We start from the raw sequence: 20,634 nt of genomic DNA, 5'->3' as shown, positions 1-20,634 counted from the left end.
ACTTTGAGTTATCGCAAGTGAGTGATGAATCTTTTATGTACCTATCCACTATTATTATTTTTACCTCCGCCAAGGAAGGAGGTTAAGTGATCATCGGTGTTGGTTTGTCTGTTTGCAAAATAACTCAAAAAGTTGTGTACGGATTACAATGAAACTTTCATGAATAGTCAATATTGGCACAAGGAACACCTCATTCAATTTTGGTAGTGATCCGGGAATCTTCATGAATTTTTGAAGGATTTTTTATCTTTCTAGCATATAAGGTCAACGAACTTGGGGTTCAAGCTGCACGTACAGGAGGTTTACGTATGCGCACTAAAGCGTGTGCTCTGCTCGAGCAAGGCGCCATGCAATGTCATAAAAAATGCTTCTATTTTGGGAAACTGCATGCATGAAAGGGTGAAAATGAGTTGCTGGCTTGGCGGAGGTCTGTGCTCTCCGAGTGCTTTTCTAGTTTTTAATGCAAAGCTGCAGACTCTCAATACTGCTTTCTGCAGAAGTGTGACTCTTAAGTATTGTCACCTCCACTCTCAAACACTATCCACAGAATAATGTAGTCGCAAATTTGTGTAGGGAACGTGGCTGTATCAGTGAAGTACATTATAGATTACCCTTACCACTTGGGTTAAACTTACACCGAGGAATTTTGTTCTGGGTAATTGGCTCAACAACGCAGACCTCTCTCTCTTTGAGCATTTTCTCTTTGTGATGCACCATTTTAATCAAATTTCTTCCTAAAGTTTGCACGAAGTTGCTCCCTAATTCAGCATATTACATGTTGTCCTTGTAAATATTACACTCACAAATTAGTTCCGCTCTGGGAAGCACAGCAAGACAATAATGACTCGTGAGACATCTTTTTTTTTTTTTGCGATACCCTCAAAATCACATGTGTGTTGTATCTCCTGACTTACCAACTTCTTTTGGATGTAGTTTGGTGTCTGCACAAGTGCCGCTGCCTCATTGGCTACGTCGGCAAGTGTCTTGTACTTGCGAATCTGGAAAGAAAGTCAGGGGAATGAATCTTTAACAAGGTTGCAAACAAGCAACATTGATTGGCACAATAACAGTATAGACTTCATTTGATTAATATCTATTTTGTGTGCAATTGGGTCCAATTCTGACAAAAAAATTAAATTCAACAGTTCATCAAAGCATTATCAAAATCAAATAGGAGGGGGGGGGGGGTTACATTACACTACATTACATACACATTTCCTCTTCCAATATCTGTCTGTCTGTCTGTCTGTCTTTCTCTCACAAATATATCTCATGACTAATAGAATGACAAAATATTCGGCAATGTCAAATGTACATATAATATACAGTAGCTGTATCTCTACAAGAACACTTTTATGGTCCCTTAAGTCATTCTACACGTATGTGACCTTTTATCATAAAGCCCATGAAACATTTCAAAAGTCTATTACTTGGTGAGCCTGAAATTAAATAAACATTGTACTTCAGATATCTATAGAATTTTATTTTTTCAGTTTTATTTCTAGTTTGGTATTATGCCTTTCCACAAATAATGTGGTCTGCATGCAACCAATACACTGTAAAGTAAGATATTTGTGGCATGACATTTTCGTGAATTGCCACGAATTGGCTATTGAATTGGCATTCAATGGATATCGTGCACACAAGAACTTTTGCATGCATTTGAATTTCACAAATTTTGGCTTTCGCGAAATTTGCAAAATCAAAATGCACGCAAACATTCCTTGTTTTACAGTAGTAAGATCGAGTATCATGAATACTGCTTGTATGGAGAATTTCTATTCATACGTGTTTGTTCATCTATATTTCCCTTTCAAGAGGTTTAATACTTTGAGTGTTGCAGTCTAGGCACAATGTAAGTGTTTACCATCCAGCCACCTATTATACAGACGATATGTGCATTTGACTTTGCAATATTTTAGGGCAACAGTAGGGACGTCAGCCTTATTCTGAGGGCCGAAAAGGCATATTTTTCATCGAAAAACAGTGTTTTTACCTTTCCTGCTGTAAACAAGTGTAGTAATACAATGCTGAGAAAAAAAAGGCATTTTCCATGAAACCTGCAGTATTTTTGGCAAAAAAAAACCCTCAACAAAATACTGCCAAACAGTAGCAGCTGGCATCTCTGCAACAGATATCGCTTCACAACATTCAGCATCCAGAACCTTGCAGGAAAAATGAGGGGAAAAAGAAACTACCCTGGTATCTGCTGTGCTGACAGTGAACAGTGAACCCACTTTGAATCGCTTAATATCTCTTCACATCCCCCCTCCCAGCCCCCTCCGCCTCAATTCTACCGGGGTGTCGACAAAATCTCTTGACCCTTACCTCTGCCTGAATAGAGTTCCACTCATTTTTGCAGTCCTCGGCCGTGTACTGACCGAACATGACCATGTTCCAGTCCACTTTGAGCACCCTGGACTTGTAGGACTGGTTGTCCTTCTTCGGCGCCTGTTTCTTGACATTGGCGATGAGGGTCAGCCGGTCCGGCAGGTAGAACTTTGGGCCTGTACGGCAGTTGGAAGGAGGGAACGGATTCAGTGTGTGTATGGATGAGAAGTATAATAGACAGGGTGACACATACCATATCTAGTGTTGAAGTCAGTTGAACAAATTCCGACACACATACACACACACACACACCAGTGGCGGATCCAAAGGGGGGGGGGGGGTGAACCGGACGCCCCCCCCCTTTATTTTTGGTTAAAACAAAAAAAAATAAAAAGAAAAAAAAATGGGGGGTGCGTGAGGCCCCCCCCCCCCCTTAATTTTGCAAAGGCGCCTCCCCGTTACGAAAATCCTGGATCTGCCCCTGCACACTTACATACGCACACACAAGCATAGTCAGCTTATTTTGAGTTAAATGCCACTTTGTATAGGTACTGGCAGAATTTTTTTTTTTTTTTTGAGGGGGGGGGGGGGGAGGGGAAGGAGTGTTGGGCAACATTTTCTGCTGTTGGGGTTCAGGGGTAAGAATACATTGTATTTGCACACTGTACTATAGCATGGCTTGGCAATTATACACATTCTGTAAAAAATGCGAAAAAAAAAAACCATGCTTATTGAATATCAGCTCTTTAAGAAAATTTTTGGCCAAACTTTATAGTGTTAGAAATAAAATTTGCTACCTACAGAAACTCAATACAGTTTGTTGCATTTGCTTTATAATTTGTATGCAAAACCCAGTCAAGTTTTGCTCTAGCAGGTCACAAAATAAAAATAACATCATAAAATTTTGCTCACAACAAAATATTACTGGTAATAAAAAATACAAACACAGACAGGTATAAGGTACAGGAGACTCTCAATTTTTTTTTTTTTTTTTGGTGACATATCAATCAGTGAATTGCTTGTCATAACATGTCATAACTTGGGTCTCTTAGGAGTTTTCCAAGTGTAAGTCTTACTTGCATACATATAATGTACAGTGTATATTGCATGCTTTTAGATATATTGTACAAATTGTATATAGGCATATTTTTCTCCCTAGGGGTGATCCCAACAACGAAGTGTGAGCATTTCAAAAGTGTATATCTTTCATAAAACACTCAAGAACATTGATTCAGGTCTGTTGTCAATGACAGATCAAAATCAGTGGAATTCCAGAAAGGTGTTCAGGAGATACTCATTGGTAAAATGCACTTCAATAAGTAAAGGCAATTGCCAGAAAGCTTCCATGTTCTTTAACAGCACATGAAGAGATAGAGACTTAATCCATGTATTTACTTAACACTCCATTTCGTTTTCTATGCAGGAAGCATACAACTGTATTAGGGAGACTCAGCAGCCCTCCATGTGGGGCTGCATTCTTAGCAACTTTGTATTGTTTCATTTGTCTTGTCAGTTGACAATTTTTGTCCACAAAAATAAAGTTAAACAAGTAGCTGCACACTCACCTTCTTCCTTCACCTTCTTGGCTGCGACGTCCGCATTATCATCGCCGTCGGGGTTATCTTGCCCGTCCCCGAGCTTTCGCTTCTTTGCACCTGCCAGCGGAAGAGAAAAATGCAATGCATTGACCTTTGACTTCAACTTCATTCATTGCCATTCCTACCATCATTGTTGTTCATTGTCAAGGGGTGGGGTGGGCAGAGGGCAGGAAATATAAGTATTAGACAAATTGTTTTATATTAAATGCCTAAAAAACACACACATCTACTTTTCACACGTACATTGTACTAGAAGAGATGTCTCAATGAAAAGAAATCAATTACACAAAAAAGATAAAGTTTTCAATGCATTCCATAAGTGGGACCAGTTCTATAAAGATGTTTGCAATATAATCAAGCTCCTATAATGTATACGGCAAATATTTAAGCATGTGAAGTATTAACTCTGCTCCTGCCACGAATGTGACAAGCACACATTTCTCCGTTCAGTTATTTACTCCACAATCACGAACACCAATTTAACCACTCACAAAAGTTTAGGGATGTTCTGATTCGTGAAATATTAGACCGCTTTAAATGGCATTGTAAATAATGTATTGGCCTACTAGCAAATACATGATAGCTACAAATTGTATGCAGACGGGCCAGAGAGATACCCAAGGTGGAGCAATTTCTGTCACAAGGGGTTGGAGGCGGAGTCAGCAAGAAATGCAATGTACAGACTCCAGTTCGTACTTTTATACTTTTGGGGGTGAAAGTTGCCAAAGGCAGTTGTGCCAAAAGACTTGGCCCTGTTTTATCAAAAGATGCAATCGATTTTTAATTTCCTTACCACACAGGCTGCCGTAGACTTACAGTTGAAATCAACTATATGCAGTGTAATCAATTCAAACTCTTCATAAAACAGGGCCCAGAAACATCTCCTGGAAAATCGCATAGCAGAGTGCAATTCTTTTTTTTTTTTTAACTTTGCATTGGGTTTGTGACTTCAGGAAAAAACAGAAACTTGTGATACATTTGTCATGGGACTTTTACAGAATGTTAGCAAATCATTCTTCCGGTGACCATACAAATCATACACGCCACGGTCAGCTGCCCTGAGCAGCCATACAATGTACATCAGACTCTACAGTATGAACTGGGTACACACACATTATGTTGGCAATAACTTCCAATGATTTGAAGTTTACCATACTGTTTTCAATTGCTAAGTGAGGTGGAAGCTCAAACCTTGACATTTTCAATATCGATAACAAGAATAGGCATCTTGTCTATACTGTCAAACCATGCAGCAAGCCTATAAATAAAGCATAACAGTGTAGACAAACTGGCAAAAGTAGTGGCTTATCTTGCAACATGGTGTTTTAATAGTCAATTCAAATTCATGCTTCAAATTCTACAAACTTCTTGTCAGAATCTACTTAAATCTTGCCCCATCCCCATCCCCCCCCCCCAAAAAAAAATGATTGGAGAAAGAAGAAGACACCGAAACATACATGTAGGTATACATACACATTGTATGTAAAGAGCTATACATTGTATCTCAAACTGTAGCACAGACACCATTTTTACTTGAAGGTAAAAATAAACCACTTACGTGTGTAATCGCATTAAGAAGTACAAAACTTGGCAGACGCTACACAATCACTTACACAAATAACTTCTTGTAGCCTTACTTCAAGGCATGGAACTATAAATGCCCAATATCTATCTATCTCTTTCTTAAAAAATTCTCTTTTATATCCTTGTTGTACTGAAATGTGAAAGTTGTGTTACAAATCAGAAATTCTAAGACACTACATGTACAAACCGTGTGTTCATGTACTGTAAGACCAGAAACATTTGCGAATTGGAGCTGACGGCTTTTTTCACGGCATAAAACTTTCATGAATTGGTGACTGGCATTCAACGTATTGGATGAGGGCAAAACTTTTCTTGGGCATTTACGCAAATGGGCAAGTCCAAGATAACACGCACGTTACGTATGGGACATTCAGAGACTTTTATGACCTGAAAAATAGTGTTAATGGCCTTTGATCATATTGAACTTTATCATGGTGATTGATATCTAGAAGAAGTATAATCACGTAAAAAATTGAGAAAAATGACCGTGACAATTATATTCTAGAAGAGAAAATATGTGCCGTTACGTATGGGACCAGAAAAATTTTGGTTTTTTGAACATTTTTTTCAACCTCAAAACTCTCTGAAAGTATTTCATTCTACAACTTGTAACTCAATGTGATGAAAGTCACAACACTGAAGATTATCACAGGTAAGTTTCATGTCATTAGGCAAAAAGCCCTAATTACAGGTTCTAATCAAAGACAGACATGACGTGTTACGTATGGGACACTTACGTATGGGACACTTTGTCCCCCATTCATTTAGTGTGTGAAGAACCATGTTTATGGGTATTTTGCATAATTATTGAAGTAAAATCAGTTGAAACTACTCAAATACTGATCCAGATTGTCAAGGAAACAATATTCCCCAAATATTCACCATCATAGTCATATTCAATCATATTTTTATATTTTTATGACCAACCTGAGTATGCATGCCCTTTGTCATCCATTCGTTTAGTGTGTGGAGAACCATGTTTATGGGCATTTTGCAAAGTAATTTTGCAAAATACCCATAAACAAATTTTTGCATAATTATTGAGGTGGAATCAGTTGAAATTACTCAAATACTGATCCAGATTGTCAAGGGAACAAAATCCCCCAAATATTTACCATCATAATCATATTCAATCATATTCTATATTTTTTATGACCAACCTGAGTATGTAAGAGTCTATTTTTATCAGAATAGTTACTACTAAAAAATTGAATAGCTTAAAGTGTTTACTTCCATTGATGAAGGGCAGTTTGCCATTTAGTTTCAACAAAAAACAACTTGACACAAGAAATATTAATCTTAATAAATAAGCAATACCTGCTGCGTGGAATTTCAGTAATCAAGTAGATGTATGATGTCTGTCTAGCAGTCAGGTCATTGATTTGAGTCACACCTCAGTATGTATACCCATGAAATTTGTTGTGGCTACTATTGAAAACAGAATAAGGACAATTTGTTTATCACTTGCAATAAACTTTTTTTTTTATGTCACAACCATTTCAAATTGGATCTCCATCAAATTAACTTTGAATTCCTCTAGTCTTAGAATTGTATGCTCTTTAGTAATTCCTATTACTGGTTTCCAGTCATCTCATAAAATGTTGAAAACTGAATCCCCATTTCTACAAAAACTATACCATCCCTTTAATGCTGATTTTCATTGTGTAGTTTGCCATCTTCCCCTCCCCCTTTCTGAAAATTGTTCAGTCAAGTACATGTATTGTTTCAAGTGTCTATAACTCAAAAAGTAGCTACAAAGTTGGGATGCTTTCTTCAGGATGATTGACCATTTGTGTACTGAGAGACCTTCCCAGCTACAAAGTAGCTACTGTACATGCATTCACATGCAATATGTACACTGTATGAGGATGTCCCATACGTAACGCATTTGTCCCATACATAACATTATTTCAATGCCTAATAAAAAATAAGTCTTTTACTTTTTTTTCTTTTTTCTATGGTATTTAATTTCTCTAAACAATAAATTAGAACTTTCCAAAAGGGCATTCAAATAACCTTAGTAATTTCAACAAAAAAAATCTAAAAAAATGACCTCAATTTGTTACGTATGGGACATCTCATGATAGGACACGAACTAATTTGCATAATCATTTGCATAATCCCTAAATTTTCATACCAAGTTAAACTATTTGATGAACTTCTTATGTCCACATATTAATCAAATATCATTTGCTTTCCTTTGAATAAATATGAATTTTTATAAATGTCCCATACGTAACGCTGTTTTACATTTATGCAAATGAAGCCCTTGAAATTTGCATAAATTTACATAATATCATTTTTTCCTCCATGGAAATCAAAACTTCAACTCATAAGCTTCAAAATGATACCAAATATGTCAATATTGAGCAAAGATGAAATTTTGCCTTCTGAGGGGACCTTTTATCTTGGACTTGCCCAAATCTTGGCACCTTGTGAAATTCGCAAAAGTTTAATGAATGCGAAAATTTCTGGTTTTATACACTTGTATAGCACAGTGGACTCCCGTTATACTGTAAAAGTGGTTTCTTTCGCGGTGATTTTATTTTCGCGCTTTTCGCGCTTTGAGGTTGAACCGCGAATTTAACATCACGCGAACATGTTTTGAACTTGTCGCTTGTTACAACGCTATCATTACCGACCGTGAATTTAAACACACGCGAAAAAGTCGGCACCGATGGAAACCGCAAAAGTTTCTGTACACGAAAGAAACCTCTTTTATAGTAGTCCGGTCCTTGGGACTGGTAGCTTTCTTTCGTTTCATCGAAAATTTGTCATAAAAGAATGAATAAACAATAAAAAGCATTATAAACCAGAGCATAATAGGGCCAATTTTTACTTTGCGGTAAAGGTATTTTGCTGTGACTGTGTCCATTATAATTGGAGTGCACTGTATATAAATGTATTATTTAAACTTAAACAAAAACAACTGTGTAATATGTGGGGGTCTAACATCACGAACTAGTAATGATACATACAATGTAGTGTAGAAATAGCCGACGTTGTACATTCAACCTTGAGGCAGATATGCTACAACTGTTGAACTTTTAATAGCTATAAAGACATTCAGGGGCCGAATGAATTTCATTGTAAGGATTCATGTTTTGCGTCAACATGGTGTATGGAGACAGGCTGTGCCGAGTTGTGACTCACTTTTCAACACAGCTTCTAGGTTACCATAGCAATGAAGGTCATAGCATCCCAATGTTTAATATCAGCAGCACAATGTGAGAGAATTTCTTGGGTGGCAGGATCTAAAATGGGCACAATATTTTTTTTTCATATTGAATTACCAATATTAAAGGTTGATTCAAGTCTGCCAACATTCACACAATCAAAATCCAGGAGGTTCACTAAAACTATAAGTGAGATACATTGTACTTGAGTGTTTATAAAGGCATCTCACTCCTTAGAGCCACAATACTGTAAAACCAGAAATGTTTGTGTGCATTTTAATTATGGTATTCAAAGAACCAAGATTCGCAAATGAAAATGCGCGCCAAAGTTCTTGTCTACACTACATGCATTGAAAGCCAGTGGCATTTCACGAAAAATGCCATGCTGCAAAAATCTTCATGCCGTATTAAAGACCTTGCTTTACAGTAGCCTCCAAATCAGGTTGGCTTATCTATGATCCTGTCATCTGCATCATGAGAGTATTTTCTGGGTAGATAAATTCAATTTGTCAGGGAGTTTCCTTCAGAATCAACAATCCTTTGTAGCTCTGAACTATCCAAATACCCAACAAAAAATGTTCAGAAACAATACAGTGCACATAAGACTGTCCTTCCACTTCAGCCTACCTTTAAAAATTAGTGAAACACAGAGAACTTTGAAGTAGATTCTAAAAACACAAAGTTCTATCTAGGCTTAAGTGTCAATCCGCTCAAACGTCTTGGAGCAAGGTAAATAGTTTAAGTGGAATCGACTCGCCACATCACTCAAGATGGAAGTGAACACATGCCCTCACACACAATGCCATTCCACGCTTGGTTGGCACAGTTTCATAACAGTGTGGTTTTAAAGGGACAGTGTCTTTTTAAAGGGATGGTATAGTGTTGGTGGAGATGAGGATTGAGCTTCTAACTTTTTGTGAGATATCAAGAAACCATTTGTGAAATAGTACAGAGCATACATATGTACATATTCTAAGAGAAATTCAAAGTGTCTTTGATGAAAATCGATTTTGGAATGGCTGAGATATGCAAAAACAAAGTATTAAAAACAAAGCGACTGCAATAAAAGGTGGGTCCCACCTTTCATTAGGGTTGCTCTGTTTTGGGTATCTCAGCCATTTTAAAACTAATTTTGATCAGTAAACATTGAATTCCTCTTAGAATTACTTGCTCTTTCATATTTCACAAGAGGTTTCTCATTATCTCACTCAGAAATGTTAGAAACCTTAAGTTACAATGTGGGTCTCAACCAAAACTATACGATCTCTTCAAAGAGATAGCTCCCCCCCCCCTCCCAACATATCACACATGGATTCAGTGAAACACTCCTTGACAGCAGAAGGAAAATTGTGTCATCAGTTAGAAAAGCTACGAACGTTTAAAATTTTGGTAAATCCCTTGTGCCGCCCTCTTGAGCTACATGTAGGAACTCTTCAAGTTGTGATGCCACGATAGGAGAATTTTGCTTGTTTGTTTGTTTGCATTTCCCATCAACAAGATGGCTGGTTAACCCATATTCAGCTGTACTAGCTGGTCTTCCATGGGGTCTACTTGTATTTAAGTGTATGCTGGAACTTGGGGCAGACCACTTCACCAGCTTGTACACTCTGTTCTTTGCAATTAATGAATGATGCGGGATCTTTTATGTGTGTGGGTTGTGAGTCTCTCACACAGTGTTTTGACAGTCACAAGACAGAGTGTTTTGCCTCTACTAGAAGGGACAGCATGATAACATACATGTACAACACTGCTAAGCAAGATTCACTGGTACTCAAACCCTGTACCTGAAACTGAGCAATTTGACTGCAAGGCAGAGAGTGCGATATGCTACTGTCTGAGCCAACTCGCCGGTATACATTTAGGATTATATACAAAGACATTCATGCAAGTCTTATGGACACTGAAAGAGCACTTGACCTAGCTCATTCATAAGACATGGAGACTGAATGTAAACTTGTCAAGCCGTGCCCCCTTGATATCACTGATGCTATAGCCACACCAGTAAGTTTTAAGTACATAAAATAAAGTTTGAAGGACATGCAGAAACTTTTGATAGGAATACCAGTAATTGCATGCTTCAGGTACATCTTGTCCAACACAATACTCACTAAGTATTTATCAAAATATATTATACAAGAATATATGCAAAGTAGTTCATCATCAAATGTTCAATCTGACCAATGCAGTGACAGACTATGGGCAGACAACATCAGTTTTTTTTTTTGCATTTCAGTAGGTGAGAGTACTGTCCACTAAACTATTACTTTGTCATTCAATCACCTTCATTGATTCATTGTTTTCCTATCGATAGGACTATAAAACAAAATAAATAGTAAACAATTGAAAGCAACCATAGTATGTGTGGATCTTGTTCTTTTCTTATGAAGGCTCAATATACTTAATTTGTATTCCAACCTCCCCGATATAATGACCATTACAAGAGTCACATGCCTGATGTTCATCATTCTATGAAAATGATTGAAATTCAGCTCACTTGAGCCTTCAGCTCAGGCGAGCCAAAAGAGAAGAATCATAGGCCACAAGGCATTCAGGGTATGCATAGCAGGTGGCTGAAAGAAGTCTTTTGCCCCTGTATGCACATTGGGAGACAGAACAGGGTCTACAATGCATTATTACAGGAGATGCACCAAGAGTTTATTAGAAGAAGACGAACCTTCAGGCTTGACAAGTCAGTTACTGTAGCTGTCAGACATGTGGCTTTATCTCCATATTCTACAATTGTGGCTTCATCTCCATCTCATAGCAATCATGACTAACATCTCCAGAAAAGGAAAGCACATTGCAAGCAGTTCTAAACTCATCAAACTATTAACAGGAGTGGCAGCTTTAGGTAAGTGTGACTTTGCATGGCTTCTTCTTCTTCTTCTCCTTCTTCTCCTCCTCCTTCTTCTTCTTTTTCTTTTTCTTCTTCTTCTTCTTCTTTTTTTTTTTTGGGGGGGGGGGGGGGGGGAGAGGATGATATGATACAGTCAACCTCACCCATGTCGGCCTCCCACAGTCAGTACAACTCTGAAGTCAAAGAAAATTCTACCCCAGACAGATATAAGCATACATGTCTGTTAATTTCATTGTGCAGGTCAAAAAGTTGTAAAGCCGATGGATTTTCTCAAGCCCCTTTGGATTTGAAAAATATGCAAGGTTGACTTTGGCATGTACTGCAATAACAAAGTTTCTGACTGGTGCTCGTTCATAGTTTACATTCTATTCTCTCCGTAATGTGGAATCTGAGCATTTTATTCATACTTACAAGAATCAACTCTGTTGATGTTTCATCCTAGTATGCTAGGGGCCATATCTGGCAGAGCTTGGGCAGGAGTATTTCAAGAAGTGAATGACATAGATTGCAGAATTTCCCACCATGCTGTTGCCACTTGGTATGCATGATACTACCCGTGCTTCCTTTCCATGTTTGAATTGTAACAGTTACACTGAACTCTAGTCTCAAGTACTGACATTTCCGTCTCTCTAAATGGGTTTTACCTTCAAGTGTTGCTAGTTCATTTTTATTCTGACAAACTTCCCTCATCAGATATTGTGAACTAAAGACAGAACCCTCCCCTATTCCTTCAGTCTTCATAAGAATGTGTACGAGTCCAAACAAATATGTGCACTCATTTCATGAAACCATTTTGCTTTTGACGTCTAGGGCAACCTAACATTTTGTTATTCTAAAGGGCTGGAAGGGTGGGGGCAGTGAGTCTTTAAAAGCAAAAGCTCAAATCTTACAATACATAAACATCATTATATTCTTCTTTCATCCTTCCAGTCAATGAAGGGACAATTGTCGTGTCTGGACATTTACTTAATTCTGTGGTGATCAGAAATCACAGAGTATTGACAAGTCATGAATTCAATCAAGCCAGGACAATTTGCAGGTGTATGAAAGACAGTCAACAAACAAACAGTTCACAAACAAACAAAAAACAACCCAGACAAATCATTATTTATAAGGATAGACAAATCATTATCTGCAAGGATACTGTAGGTTATAAAAATCTAATTCTTGTGCCTTTTCACAAGTTATCAGACCTTTGAAAACTTTGGCATTGTAATAAAAGATAATTCATATACCCAGTAACTGCCATTGAGTTTTCATTACTATACGACCTACTTATATAATTTCATATCTTTGGATTTTGAGCACAGGGAATATCAAAAGGGTCGCAGACAAGTCGAGTCCAGACGAGGGTCATGCCTTCAAGCAACAGATGACGATGCTGGCAGCAATGGCATGGTGTTATCTTTTTTAACCCTTTGAGGACGAGTCCCAAGTAGGCTCAGGCAGGTGTCTATGGGAAATGTGTGTTGTAGCAAAATCAGCCCATCCTCAACGGGTTAAGGGTCCAGGGTTGGAAACTGAAAAGTTGATTTCTCAAGCATCAATCTTCCCAAATGGCCAAGAGTAGGCCTAGATCAATGAAACTGAACAGGAATAAGACCACACTAATCCCTAGGCTAGAGGTAGAGGACCCAACCAGACACAAAGTAAACATAAGAATTAAGAATACTAACAATAAGAAAAAAAAAAAACTTATTTCAGATCAGAGTAACAAACATCCAATGGTTCTAGTACCACTACAAGTTCAAAGGACACAATGTGGTAGTGCATGATCATCCATAAATTATTTATTCCATTTCCATTTAATGCCCCAATTCATCATCACAATCATGTTGAAGTCAGTAAAGTTTCTTTGGATCAGAGACGAACAAAGTACCTCCATTAGGGAGCAGAAGTTAATAATCTTCTTGAACACTGAAACTTTGAAGGTCGGCTTTTAATAACTGGGCGGCTTTGGGAAGGAGTAGACTAGGGCAGGCGCTGGCAACAAGCCCTTGTCTACGCTGTCCCGGCTGCGAGTGCGCTTCTACGTGGGTTCATGACCATGAGGGGGGCATGGCACTTAGCAGTAGCGGGCAGGCAGAGCCAAGAGGACCAGCGAATGACCGCTGATGTGACGTACCACTGGCTTTAGTTGGTGTGAGCGATGCACTTCATAGAGTCAGCAAAAATACGAAATATCTCCCAATGATCCTAAGACTGCAACGCGATACATATTTGATGATGGCTATAGACGTTGCCAAAATACAAACCTCTGCAATTCGTCACCAAAGCTACCCACCGAAGCTGTATAATGCGTCAGCAGTGATGTTACGTACACAACTACGATATTGCTATTCACGTCACAGCACGCTCACTACGAGCAGGCCCCGCCCGCCCGGGGGCTGCGTGACTCCTTGGCATTGTAATGAAACGGGCAGCGCAACGGCTGACAAACAACCGAAAAAAACCTAGCTCGCTCCGTTGCGGCGACCATGCCGCAGCACTGCGGGCGTGCGAGCTCAGCCCGCTCTAGAGGGAAGCCCGGGAATTTGATCAAGTCACGGGTTTCACGACCCGACAGCATGGGGCGACGCCCGCGCCGCTACATAGTCCGCGTGCGTTACGAACTTGCATGAGGTAGGCATATGCTTATTAACAAATGCAATATGTAACACCGACAACCGGCCTCTCAATTCCCACAAACCTCCTTAAAATATCATATGCCATTTCTACGATGTATTTGAAAAACATTGGAGATTAAAATCAACATATTTTCAATGACGATGATAGTCAATTAAATGAGAATATGACCTACTTCCATACCGGAACCTCAGCGAACAACAGCCAATGAGCGGGTTCCTATGATAACATTACCCGAGACTTGCCCGGCCATTTTGGTTACAGAATCGGCGCAGAAAATCACAAATCAATCACCAATCCTTTGATTACGCGCATTGAAATATCAACCAGAATGAACTCACAAGTATCGCACACGACACAAGTATATTGCTTTGGAGAAAATCACGGTACAAAATGGCAAATTTTGAAGATTTGTTGCACACTTACCGTCTACGTCTGTCATGATTGTCTCTGTTTCTTCTTGATTCGCCCCAACGCTCTCGGGTCCCGACCCGCTTGCGCAGCTTCCTCCGCGCCCGCCCTGCTCCAGCGGCAGAGGAGATGGCGCCACCATTATCACATATATAGAGCGCAAAAAGTAGTGCCAAATGAAATTACATATAAGTCCGGCTGTGGGCGATATTTAAGTTCACTAGGATACTAAAGTGTTACTTCCTTTTCATAATAATCATTTTTTTGCTAATTTTCATGAGTAAGTCCAATCGGGAATTTTCCCACCACTCACGTGGAGTTTACCCGAATTTAGCCGGGGATTTTAACCTCGTTCACTAAGATTGGATATGTTTTTAGGGCAGCATGTATGCGTTGTATGAAGACTGGAGCTTGTCGCTTGCAATCGTAGTGACCAAGGATGATAATTTTGTTTACGAATTCAGGAGGTAAACATCGATTGACCAATCAGATGGCGATATTTTGCATAAATTAACATAAATCATATTGACGCCGATGACGTACATGGATGCACACACGATCCGGCTGCTGTAGCGGCACCCGCGCACTCACTTTCGGAGGGACAAGCCGAACTACCGCCTGAGCTCTGCCGACAACAAGGGACTGGGGAAAGGTCAACGTCTCCGCACAAGCGCTAAGCAGGAATAGCAGCCGTGTTTTTTTCTGATTGGGTCGTCTGCTGCTGCTTGGCGTACCGGCGTGCCTCATGCTTCACGTTCACGCACGGGGCTGCGCTGAATGGCGGGGGTCGCTCTCCGCGATTTCGTCTGACATTGGGGTCGGGTTGGGGAGGAGTTCGCGATCCGAGAGCGAGGTGAGGAGGGAGGGTCGACCGGTCGCAAAACCAGAGTTAGCTAGCTGATGAGACCACTGGTGCCGATCGATGGCGGGCCGTGGGCCGAGTATTAAACGTTAGAGTTCCAGCCGGCTGGACGAGCAGGGTTTTCATGACGAAGTCGACACTACGAACGAACCTCAAGGGTCAAATTCATTTTGAGAGGTAGGGCCTCGGGGGTTTTACCTCCGTTGCCGCAAGGGCAAAGAACTATTTAGTTTGAGTGGATATCCGGTTTTGAAGGAAAACTGTAACATAGCGCCGGTATTATTAACAGAACTTAAGTTTATTGTTTACAACAACTCCTTGAACTATCAGTAGACGGGAACAACTTGTGGTTCTACTTCCGTACTAATGCATGATCACGTCGGCGATTATGTAGGGAGCTAGTCCTGCGTGAACACGCGCTCGATCAGCCGGCACCTACCGCGACCGACGAATATTACCCCCTTCTATACACCCCTCATAAACCTCCTCAGTCCTTGCTTGCTATGCTACTGGTGGGGCGATCGTCCGGTCTCATCCATAGCAGATAGGGACACCATGAACTTTATGGAGTCATGCCAGTGTCTGTGTTCGGATACCTGTTTGTGTGGATCGTTTAGTCTATTGTCATAGGAATTTCGTGTCATCATCGTGGGACGAGTTTACTGCGAGAAACTTTGGCCCTCGTTCATTATGATGGATGCCACGGAAATGAAAGTGATCGGGCCGGGTTCTCACTCGCACGCTCCAGAAGATCAACATGACCTGAAGAAAGTACTAACTTTGGATGGTTCCATCCTTGCTTCTCTTTCCTCATCAGAAGACGAATATTGGGATACTTCAGGTGAGTTTACTGCTCACAATATACATTCATCTAGCGTTGTCATTGATAGAACGCACCAGCCATTTTCATTAACAGTCGCCGATTTTTGTGCATGTGATGTTCTTGCCTTTGCTTGCAACTGTGGTTGTGTTTGTTCTCTTTCCAGTCTGGTAGTGGTTGTATGATTGATCTTTGGCTTAGTAAATGTTAGCTTAAGTTCTTTTTTTTTTTTTTAAGGGATGTTGTGCAATAGTTTAGACTAGCTGTCAGCTGTGATTTTTAGCTTCCTTGTCATTCCAGTCAAGTATGACGGCTAATCTAGATTCTAAACTTTTATAGCTAGGGACAATTAGGGTGCATGTGAAAGGCATTCACTGCACCTCCTTTCCCCCCATTCAGTCCTGTGTTTTTTCATGCTGTGTGGGGTCATTCCCGTGTGTGTGTTTGTTGGCACTGGTGGTACTCAAGGCTAGCGCCACACCAGCTGGCTCAGTGGTGGTGGTGGGTATGTTCGCTCCCTGATCGTCAGGTCAGTCAGGCAAGGCAGCATGCCAGGTGGGGAGGTGTGTCCACCTTGGCTCCCTGACTGAGGTCGATTGAGGACACTTGAAGGGAGAGGGGGCAGGGGAGTGGCATGAAAAGGATAGTACAGTTGAGCTGGGACTTCAGGTGGGGCTGATTCAGATGGGGCTTTGTAGGTTTCCAACATTTTTTAATGATGATTTTTTTTTTTTGTCGATGTTGTTGAGATAATGAGAAACCTGTAATGAAATATGAAAGAGCATGTATCAGAAATTCTGAAAGGAATTCAAAGTTTATTTGAAGAAAATTGGTTTTGAAATGGCTGAGATATCCCAAACAATGCGATCCTAATAAAAGGTGGGACCCACAGTTTTATTGGGATCGCTTTGTTTTTGGATATCTCAGCGATTTCAAAACTGATTTTCATCAAATAAACTTTGGAATTCCTCTTAGAGTTGAATGCTCTTTAACATTTCATTGAGTGGTTTTTTAATATCTCGCAAAAAGTTACAAGCTGGACTCCTGACCTTGACCAATACCAAGCCATCTTTTGACGGCATCTTCGCAGGCAAGACGATCCTTGAGAGGAGAGTACGATTTGGAAGCCTCTACTTGTGTAGTAGATTTAAACATCTTGATGTTCACTTCACTGAAGATGTTCATAAAGTAACTTCAAACTTACTGTATTTAAAGCAACAATAGACTAGTACAATTTGTAGGTCTGTTTGGATAAATGCACTGTTCAATGTCGTCTTTGTCATTATTGTTATTTTCTCTCCTGTTCTACTCTCAAGTCTTTTTTGTTTGTATCATCTCAACCATGACAAGGTTGCTTTGCCATGCTATCTCTTTACACACTGTACAAAACCCATCTTTTTATCGATGGAAATTGATCAGGATCAATATGAAGTTGAAAGCTTTGAGCATGTTACATGTAGATCACCTGACAAATGTTATCTTGGTACAGTGTTCTTTCCACTTCATCTTCTTCTTGTCTTTGTCTTCAAAATACCATGTAAATATTCAACTATCATTATAGATGATCTTGTGTGGGTAGGTACTGTTACATGTGGACCGCTTCACTGGGTATTAAAGTACCCTGTATTTGATCCTGTGTTTTCTCTAAATGGTGTTTTATGAATGATGAAACATTATTTCAGTACATAGCTCGTAATCAGCGACATTGTCAAGATGTAGTGCACGAGAGACATTGACAAGAAAAAAAAAACTTTCTGCTTTTGATTTGTTTCTGTTGGAATGAATGTGTCTGCATGTGTCTGACATCGATTTAAGGGAACATAAATGTTTCAAGTTTGTAATCAATCATATATCAGCATTCCTTTTGCACTGTAAGACAAACCAATGAAGAACTTCCGGCATCTAAAATGGACTTGATCATCTAGCTGCAGAAGAAGATGTACTGGTAGGCATGCAGAGTGGATGAGATGCCTTGATAGAGCAGAAGGACTGAACTGCCAGAGGAATATGACTGCTGGGGGGTGTTTTATAAAGCTGTTCGTAAAGTTACGAACAACTTACGAGCCACTGGTAATCAGTTGTGATGTGCTATACTTATCAGAATTTCCATAGTTCAGCACAAGAACTGATCACCAGTTGCTCGTAAGTTGTTCGTAACTTTACGAACAGCTTTATGAAACACCCCCCGGTATATTAAATATGTTTTATGAAGATCACAAAAAGAAAATGACCAACTTAGAGCAATCAAAAAATTAAAAAGGAGAAAATAAAAGAAGGAAGCATCCTTGGAAGAAGAATCTTTGTAGCCTTTGATTAGAAGGGTATCTAGATCTGTTACTAGGGTGCCTACACAAAACATCAGGACCCTGTTTCATCAAAAGATGTATAATTGATTATAACTCTTCATAAAACAGGGCCCCGGTTTTAAAAGTTAATATTTAATGATGCATTTAAATTGTTGAATACTACAGCGTCGTAGGATGTTCCCATTTCTGAAATTTTTTCTACACTACTGATCATGTGCCTCTGTGGCTGATTATTATTCATACATGTGTGTTTCTACCGGCATCACTGTTTTGATATGTGAGTTGTTATTTCGTGTTTGTGACTGGTACCAGCATCTTTGATAGAATGTGAACCTTACCACTGACATACATACCAGTGGCAGTGGCAGTGGCAGATATCCCCCCGTGGATTCTTATTGTTGCATTGGAATATCTTCACAACAGATGTTAAAAAATCATGAACAATCTGTAAAGTCAAATTACACCCCATGTGCAAGGAGACTTTAATAACCTTTAGAAGTAAAATGTAAATTCGTCAGATAGGTCAGTGACCATTTCATCAAAGGATGCATTTATCAACTCACTTCTGGCATGGAATTATTTAAAAAAAAAGGTTTAAATAACCGACTTTCAGGGAGTTTTGGGCAGTTGATTTTTCAGTCACAAAGATCGGTTACACACGAGAGAAAATTTGTAACTTGAATCATCATTGTAATGATGATTGCAATTCGTCTTTAGAATTATCGGACCTTATACACGCTCGCTAGAAAACTGTGATTAGAATTTGAATTCTGGAGAGAAGGCGTTACGTAATCCTTGGTGACTTGTCAATCAAAACAACGTACGATCGAGTGCATGCATGCGGTGCGTGTATTATCTACGGAAGTGCTTGATAGGTCACGTAAGCTCCGCCCCTCAAAAGATGTTTTTGAGGTCAAGCATTACACATCTACATGTAATGCAAATTTCGCACCATAATTTGAGTGAAACTTCACTGGAATTCACGTCCGGACTAGAATTTGAATTCGTGATTGTGATTAGCATTCGTGATTCTAATTTGCTTCCACACGTGCTAAAAATTCGTCATTAGAATTATTTTTCACTGGAATCATCATTCAAATGACGAATTTTTGACCGTGTGTAACCGCTCTTAGTCACTTTGAAGCGCATATATTAGCTCGATCTGACTACGCAAACCACATCTCTGCTTCTCAGGTCAAAATGCACAATGTCCAGAGTGACAAGGCCTCCCAAACGACTCATGACAGAGTTGATAAAAGCAGCAACTTGAGAATTGCAGTCTGAAACACGGGAAAGTTGATAAATGTAACCAAAATTTGTACTGGAAATGAAAAAAAAAAAAAGAAGGAACGATGAAAGTTTGTCATGTGATGTTTGAAGGTTTGCATGGTAAAGTAAATGAGGGAGAAAGATTTGCGGTTACACCATGTGTATGGTGTAACCGCAAATCTTTCTCCCTCAAAAGTTTGTCATGTTTTCACACATGAGATGATGACATTATGGCTCACATTTGCCTTCGCTATCAAATTTCTGCTGTCAATCTTAAGGACATTAGACCCAGTAATGTGGGAATCAACGAGTGGTCCGATTGAACTGATCATCATTTGCTGCTGGTTGATGTACACTCATAAACCATGAATAGCACCCATCTGCACATTTGTGTATCGTGTCTGTCAGTGACAACATCAGTAACGGTCAACTCCATTCAAGATTCTTTGGCTGTGTGTATACTTACACAGAGATCAGTGATTTAGAGGGATCGTACAGTTTTGGTTGAGACCTAATTTCAGGTTTCTAACATTTTTTTTTGTGTGTGTGAGATAATGAGAAACCTCTTATGAAATATGAAAGAGCATGTAATTCTATGAGGAATTCAATGTTTATTTGATGAAAATTGGTTTTGAAATGGCTGAGATATCCAAAAAAGAGTGATTCCAATAAAGTGTGGGACCCACACTTTATTACGATCGCTTTGTTTTACTTTTTTTTTGGATGTTTCAGCCATTCCAAACCCGATTTTCATCAAATAAACTTTGAATTCCTCTGAAAATGGTATGCTCTGTA

At 39.4% G+C, this 20,634-nt stretch overlaps 2 protein-coding genes across 2 annotated transcripts in view; one reads left to right on the top strand and one right to left on the bottom strand.

Annotated features, from left to right (window-relative positions):
* Positions 1-14,724, bottom strand: part of LOC139731953 (nucleolar transcription factor 1-A-like) — a 32,393-nt gene extending 17,669 nt beyond the window's left edge. Inside the window, exons 1-4 of the mRNA XM_071642824.1 lie at positions 14,598-14,724; positions 3,897-3,986; positions 2,329-2,507; positions 915-998 (exon numbers count right to left, since the gene is read on the bottom strand). Coding sequence (XP_071498925.1) covers positions 915-998; positions 2,329-2,507; positions 3,897-3,986; positions 14,598-14,724 — 480 coding nt within the window. The remainder of the gene's footprint in view (positions 1-914; positions 999-2,328; positions 2,508-3,896; positions 3,987-14,597) is intronic.
* A 1,323-nt stretch (positions 14,725-16,047) lies between these two features.
* The window catches only part of LOC139731965 (glutathione hydrolase 1 proenzyme-like), a 58,978-nt gene continuing 54,391 nt past the window's right edge, over positions 16,048-20,634 (top strand). The window contains exon 1 of the mRNA XM_071642837.1: positions 16,048-16,285. Within this exon, the coding sequence (XP_071498938.1) occupies positions 16,135-16,285 (151 nt within the window). The 5' untranslated portion in view covers positions 16,048-16,134. The remainder of the gene's footprint in view (positions 16,286-20,634) is intronic.

This window comes from Diadema antillarum, unplaced genomic scaffold (genome assembly GCF_040938485.1).
Source record: "Diadema antillarum isolate AM-2024a unplaced genomic scaffold, OU_Dant_1.0 seq00000389_RagTag, whole genome shotgun sequence".
In the NCBI taxonomy this organism is placed as follows: domain Eukaryota; kingdom Metazoa; phylum Echinodermata; class Echinoidea; order Diadematoida; family Diadematidae; genus Diadema; species Diadema antillarum.
Note: the sequence above shows the minus strand (reverse complement) of the source record. Positions and strands in the feature narration are given on the sequence as shown.